Genomic DNA, 7,011 nt, shown 5'->3' with positions numbered 1-7,011 from the left:
CCTTTCTCAGGCAAGAAAAGGACTTGATCTGGAATGCAGGGAGGATGGAGATGGACAGTGCCTTGGTCCTGGTGCCAAAGTGGAGTCAGTGATGAGGGGACTGGGGTCTCCTGCCGAACACTGGCACTCCTGGTCTCCTTAGAACCACCAACACAGCCAGCACCCAAAAAGCTGTGCCCCTCTTCCTCACCATGAGGCACCAGAGCTCTGCTTTAAACACTTTATTTCTCCCTCACTGTAGCCCTCCCTTCCCAGAGCAGACACTCTCCTGTCCTCCCCTTGCAGCTCCAGGAAAGGCTGTGGGAGAGGGCTGGTGGCCTCCTTTCCCCAGCAGCTCCAGAGGGAAGGATGCTGTGCCTGGGAGGGACAGCCCTGTGCCTGGAGTGGGGACAGGAGGGTCAGGCATGGAGCAGCACACCCAGGCTGCTGCAGCACGAACAGTCACTCAAGCAACGCTACAGGAGGGAGGTGGTGGGGTTAGAGGGCCACCTCTGGTGCTCTGGTACAGGGGAGAGCAGCAGGCTCCTGCTTTAGAGAGCTGTGTCCTCAGACTCGATGCGAGGCCCAAAGAGCTTCTCTGCAGTTGCTTTGCCATCGTACTTGGGCAGGTTGCCACCAAAGTCTGCTGGCAAGATATCAGCATCGATCTCCTGGTAGAAGGATTCCAGCTCCTCACCATGCACAAAGACCTGGGGGAGATGGGAGTAGCCCTCAGCAGAGGATCAGGACAGCTCTTCCCAGCTGCTCTGTTCCACCCAAGGACGTGCCTTTGCCTGCAGGTCCCTTTCCCACACTCACCCTCTCCAGCAGTTTGCTCTTCAGGAAGGGTTTGACCACGTTGTAGGTGGTGGTGAAGTACCAAGGCTGGTGGATGAAGTGGACAGCCTTGAACCGCGCTGGGAAGGAGTCCTGGGATCCCAAACCCAGACACAGATGGTTACAGATCTTACCCTTGCTCAGATCTTACCCTGATCTGAGCAGGCAGCAATGGATACACCAGCACTGCCACACCTCTCCTTGCTCCATGTCCCTTTCTCTGTTCTGACCCAGAGGATCAGCCACCTCCACCTCAGGAGTACCAGGGAGCTGAAGAACCTCCCAGACTGCTCCTCATGAGAAGGACCCTCCCTGGGAAGAGCCAAGTGTCTTTGGCATTTGGTCCAAGGGCAGAAATCCTGGAGTGCCTGTGTCTCTATCCAGCCTGGACCAGGCTGGGCTGAGAGGCTCATGAGGAAAGCCCTCCAGGCCATGCCCATGGATGCTGCAAGGAGTGGTAGCACTGCTTCTGGTTAGGGATTTGAGAAGGCAGGGAGATGGGATGGGGAAAATTTTGCAGGGTTAAGCCAATTAGCTGGCAAGGCAGGGACAGGGTGATGAAGAACAGCCTCTCCACAATGCTTTCACATTGTTCCAGCATGGTGGCAATCCCAAACCGTGCTAGCCCTGCCTCTGAGCTCCCTGCTTGCCCAGGGTCCCCTCTGCCACTGCTGGGTGCAGACTTTGCCACCTCACCTGCAGCATGTCCACCATCTTCTTGAGCTCGGAGGGTTTGATCCCTGATGCCTGCTGCATGGTGAAGCCCTTGAAGTTCTCAATGATGCAGAACCCGTTGATCTGGGTCTCTTCATTCTCCAGCAGCTTCTCCAAGATAATACAATAGGCACGAAGGATCTAATGGAGAGGAGAGACAGCAGGGTCTTGTATGAGGTCTCACCTGCCATAGACCCTAGGGGGTACTCAGGAGGAGTTCCATGGAGTGTTATCCAGGGACTGTTGGACTCTAGCCTGCTTGTCACAGCCAGCCCCAAGATATCAGAGCAGGGAGAGGGTGAACACATTCTCTTTTCAAGTCATGAGCATCAGATCTGGATCAGTAATACACTGAGACCAGATTCAGAGCTGAGCAGGTAAGGAAACTGGGAGAAGATTTGAAGACCTCTTTGCCAAGAAGCCCTTCTCATGCCCTGTGCCTCAGTTTCTTCCTCTGGCCCTGATTTAATAGTGTGGTGTCTTTCTTCAGCCCGTGTTACACAGGCTGGGGGATGCACCCATTAATTTGGCATCTTGCACTACATCCTTTGCTCTCTCAAAGGATAAATGCAGAGGGCTGCAGATTTACTTCCACCTGTATGGCTGGACAGATGCACGTGTGTGTGTGTGTGTGTGTGTGTGTGTGTGTGTGTGTGTGTGTGTGTAAGGATGCTGTGCTCAGTGTGTGTAAGGATGATGTGCTCACAGTGTGTGTAAGGATGCTCAGTGTGTGTGTGTGTGTGTAAGGATGCTGTGCTCACAGGTCTGAGCAGGACAAGCCCAAAAGCAGCACCGCAGCTGTGGGAGCAGCCTCTGAGCTGGGCTCACCTCATCGAAGGTGATTTCCTCGTAGTCCCAGTTCTCGATGTTGAAGAGCATCACCACGCGGCCGTACTTGTCCCTGCTGGCCAGGATGCCGGGGTAGCCGGCCTCGATGGTGCTGCGCACCGCCTCGGGGCTCAGGTTGTCAAACAGCTCCGGGTACTGCTGCCGGAAATTCACGTAGCCTGCAGAGGCAAAAATTGGGAAAACTGGCTGCTTGCCCAGCCTCGGGAAGCTGGGGGAGCTGCCAGAGACGGGATGGGCTGGTGATGCTGAGATGTCAGAATCCGAGAGCTGTGGAAAGCTCTGCCTGTGGCACACGTGGGTCAGGACTCCTCCAGCAAAGGGGGAAAGGTGGAAAGCAAAGAGGGAAGACAAAGGAGGAAAGAGAAGCTCAGCAGACCAGCCCCAGCATGCTTGGTGCAATCCCTCCCCTTGCCAGAAGCTTCTCACACCTGCTTTCTCTCCAACACCTTAACAAGTAGATAAAGTAATTTTCCCCCTCATTTCCCTTCTCCCCTTCCTCCCTGTTTGGGTGAAAACTCCCATCTACCCTCTCTTGGCACCCTGCAGGCACAAAACAAGGAATTTCATCCTGGGAAAATACTGGCAAACAGAACAGCTTGTCTGAGAGCCAGCACTGATAATTACAACTCATTATCCCCTAAGCTGACACAAAGAAGAGCAGAGCTGGAGCCAGGCAGGTTCCAGTCAGCAGCCAGCCTGTGGGCTGCTCTTCTGCTTCCCCTCCATCCCTCTGGGTCACTCCCAGTGTGAGGAGAGGGTGCCACAAGCACCCCAACCTGTCCCCAGACATAGAGGTGCCACAGGGGTGAAAAGATCCCCAGGCACCATGCACAGGAACATCAGGAGGGTGCAGAGCTGGCTCCTTACAGGGTACAGAGGGGAAAGTGGGCATGGGGGTCTCAAGGGGATGCAGCCCAAACCAGCTGGGTTTGCTGCACAAATGAAACCATCACCAAATGTGAGGGGTTTTTCCAGTTTTTTTGGGATAAATTTGCAAGGAATGGGACTGTCCTGGTGCTGCAGGATGCCTGGTGTCACACTCATTTATTTCCTCCCCTATCTCAATTCCTTTCAAGCCCCTCGACCTGACTTTTTCTATTCATCCCCTCTCTTCAAACCCTGACTTTTGCTATTTACCCCCTCTCTTCATTCCCTTCCCACGTTGGGGTCCTACTCTGCCAGCACAGCCCAGTCTGGGCTAGGAGGCACCAGCACAGGACAGGGAACTGCTGGGGGATGTGTACCCTCATCCTCAACCAGCATCACAACCCAGGAGCCCTCCCCACCTTTCAGCAGGCCACGGGCTCTGTGCCCTCCCCACCTTTCAGCAGGTCATAGGCTCTGTGCACGTCGAACTTGCGGGCGCGGATGAAGCGGAGCAGGAAGGAGTCGTCCCTCTCCTGCACCTTCTCGGCCACCTTCTGGCAAACATCCTCACCGCCCGCCCGCTCCTGCACCAGCTCCCGCAGCGCCTTCACCGCCACCTCCCGCTTCTCCTCCGTCTCGTTCAGCTCGTCCTTTGCCTGGGGGGAGCAGAGAGGGCACCCAGCGATGGGCACGCGTGCTGAAACACCCCGGGGGTGTCACAGACATCTTTTATGAAAAACCCTTTCCTTAGAATTTTTCCTCCTGAGAAACCTCAAAAACGAAATGTAAACAATAATTATCTGCTGCTGTGGAATGCAAAAAGTAAATCTGTAATTAATCTCATGCAGTTGTTTCTAATTAATTACCAATCACAGTCAGCTAACTCAGACTCTCAGTCCAAGAGAGAAGCCTTTGTTATCATTCTTTCTTTTTCTATTCTTAGCCAGCCTTCTGATGAAATCCTTTCTTCTATTCTTTTAGTATAATTTTAATATATCATAAAATAATAAATTAAGCCTTCTAAAACATAGAGTCAAATCTTCATCTCTTCCCTCATCCTCAGACCCTGTGAACACCATCACATGGGGGTCCTGGAGGCACCCAAAAACTGGGGAAGGACAATAAAGCTCCTTGCAGCATCCCAGCGTAAGGAGGGCAGGGTCACTGAATCCCCAGCCTGGAGACATTTTGGTGAGTGTAAGAGACAGCAGAGTCTCCTCTGTCCCCTGAGGAGCAGGAGCTGCACCTTCCCCCCGTTCCCCACAGCTGCCTCACCTTCTGCAGGGTGTGTGGGGGGATCTTCTCGCACCTCCCAAAGACAGGCCCGTGGTCCTTGGTGGTGAGGCGCTCCAGCTTGGAGCGCAGCGCCTGCTCCTCCTCCGACACGATGCGGAACGTGCCCGTCTGCGGGGAGGAGAGGCTGTGGGGGCTCCCCAGACAGCCCCCCAGCCCCCTGCCCCACCTGGGAGTTCTGGGGAAGGGGAGAGGCTCCACACAAGGGGGTGCAGTGGGATAGGGATGGGCTGTGTGCTGCTTGGACCGAGGTGCACCCTGTGCACCCCATCCCAGCGCTGCAGGGAGGGCATGGTCAGGGCACAGAGGATGGGGCAGTGTGGGGACAGTACTCACAACTGCAGACATGATGTCCTCTGTCTTCTGTCAGCAGCAGGACACTGGCAGAGGGAAGGAGGAATCAGCATGGATCCAAATGGTCTCCACGGCCTCCCTTATGCCCCATTCCCTGACATCTTGCACAGACAGGGGCAGAAGTGGGCGTCCAGAGGAGACCCCCAACCCTCCTCAGCTCCATCACCTACTGCCTGCATCTCAGCCTGCCCGAGGAGGCTGAGCAGCCTGGAGCAACACCAAGGATGTTTTCAAAAGCAGCTTAAAAATCTGTGTATTTATCATCTGATACTTTCACATGTTTTTCTCAGTCTGCCTTTCCTCTTTTGGCTGGGGGTATCTCAGCCTGCCCTCACCCAGGTGGTCTCAGACCACCTTCCCATTGGCAGAGGCGAGCATCCGACTTGGGCCAGGCAGCCAGCTCATCCTTGTATTTCTACTACCAAAATAAATAATATTACCAAAATAAATACTCATCCCTAAAGTATTTCCCAAACTCTCAAATCTCACTGCTCCACCAGCTGCAAGGCTGGACTGCAAACCTCTCAGCATCTTTCCAACGCAGTTTGGGTGAAACACCTTGTTCCCATCCACGAGGAGGAGGAGGGCTGCCTTCATCCTGCCTCCAGCACCTACCCCTGCCTGGCTGTAGCACCAGCTCCAAGCCCAGGCTCTGTGAGGGATGCTTGGCTCCAGCTCACCCATTTCCCAGGCCCATCCTCTTTCCCTCCACCTCCTGGGGAAGGGATAGGCATCAAAACCAATTCAAGCTCTGGAGATGCCAGGTTGAGTGAGGTTGATGCTCTTCAACGCTGTTCTTCCAGTTGAAAAATGTCCTGGGTACTCACCAGGAGGAGCAGAAATGTCCTGAGCAGGTGAGTGCACAGAGCTGAAATGGGAGCAGAGGTGGCGAGGCCGGAGTGGAGCAGGAGGGAGCCGGGCGAAAGCTTTGTAGAGTCACCGGGTTGGGATTAGACCGTCACAAGGCATCAACTCACTGCAGCTTTGCAATTAAGTCAGCCCAGCCCAGGAAAGAAACCCCATTAAAACATTACAAAAGGCAGCTGAGGAGAGAGAAGGAGGGAGCCGGGGCTCCACGGCCAGCGGGAGTGTGCGTGGCGAGGCGGGCTGGATGCCGGACCCGATTAACAAAGTATAAAAGCTCCTTGTTGTGTAACTCGCTCATTAGCACGGGGCAGGGGCAGAGGCAGGGGGTGGGCAGCCTGCCATCCCGGCCTGCTCCCCGGGGTGAGCAGGACAGATCTGTTCCCCAGCTCCTGCCCCACAAACCCTGGCAAGGCCCTGCTGTGAGTTTGTCTGTGTGGGCAAGGCCTTGCTGTGAGTTTGGCTGTGTGGGCAGGGTCTGGCTGCAGGGAAGGGTCTGTGGCAGAGGATGCTCCTGGGGCTCTCCAGTTCCTCCCCTATGGGGCCTCCCAAACCAGCATCCATACAAGGCTCCTTTCAGCTCTTATAAAAAAAGACAGAGACAACATTTCTACAATGCCCTCAAGTGATGATTGCTCGGAGCTCTGGGAGCTGGAGATGCCACAGAGCCATAAGGGAGGGGAGCCCCAGTACGTGGGAGAAACTAAGCTCAGCCCACATGTGGGTGCAGCAGGATGGCAAAATGGCTTTTCTGGGATGCCCCAGCATGCTGAAGCTACACAGGGCAGGAGAGCCCTTGCAGCCTTAATTCTTTGGGTCAAGGGTTGTGGGATCTGTGTGAAGATGTGGAGAGGATGGAGCTGTGCTCAAGCCCAGGAGAGGAGCTTGGCCAGGCTCTTACCATGGTGGGGATTTTGGGGAGGTGGCAGGGCCGGGCTAAGCACAGAGCAGGGCTGAAGGGCCTTACACAAGGCATGTTTTGTAATGCCCCTGGGATTTACGGATTTGGTTTCCACACAGGGCTGTCCTGCAAGTGGAGCTGAGACCCCGATGTGAGGGAGGGAGGAGGAGGAGGAAGGCACGAGACTCCAGATGAAAGGCTGGGGTGCTGCTGAGGGAAAATTCGAACCTGTGCCAAACCCCTGAGCAATGCCACTGCAGCCTGAGGCAGCATGCCATGCTCTTCAGAGGAGACCCCCAACCCTCCCAACCCCTTCCCACAGCCCTGGTGCAAGGCTCAGCTCCCTCCTACAG

The 7,011-nt window shown here is 55.2% G+C and overlaps 1 protein-coding gene across 1 annotated transcript; it reads right to left on the bottom strand.

The window, feature by feature from the left end:
* Positions 1-206: 206 nt before the first annotated feature.
* On the bottom strand, positions 207-5,823 carry RLBP1 (retinaldehyde binding protein 1). Its single transcript, XM_064722230.1, has 8 exons — positions 5,721-5,823; positions 4,876-4,919; positions 4,522-4,650; positions 3,701-3,902; positions 2,359-2,537; positions 1,513-1,671; positions 799-909; positions 207-689 (listed from the first exon to the last, which is right to left on the bottom strand). Exons 2-8 carry the CDS (start codon positions 4,885-4,887, stop codon positions 531-533), a joined length of 951 nt encoding a protein of 316 aa, XP_064578300.1. The 5' UTR covers positions 4,888-4,919; positions 5,721-5,823; the 3' UTR covers positions 207-530.
* Positions 5,824-7,011: the final 1,188 nt, after the last annotated feature.

This window comes from Zonotrichia leucophrys, chromosome 10, assembly GCF_028769735.1.
Source record: "Zonotrichia leucophrys gambelii isolate GWCS_2022_RI chromosome 10, RI_Zleu_2.0, whole genome shotgun sequence".
Taxonomy (NCBI): Eukaryota; Metazoa; Chordata; class Aves; order Passeriformes; family Passerellidae; genus Zonotrichia; species Zonotrichia leucophrys.
This window is presented reverse-complemented; position numbering and strand designations above follow the sequence as displayed.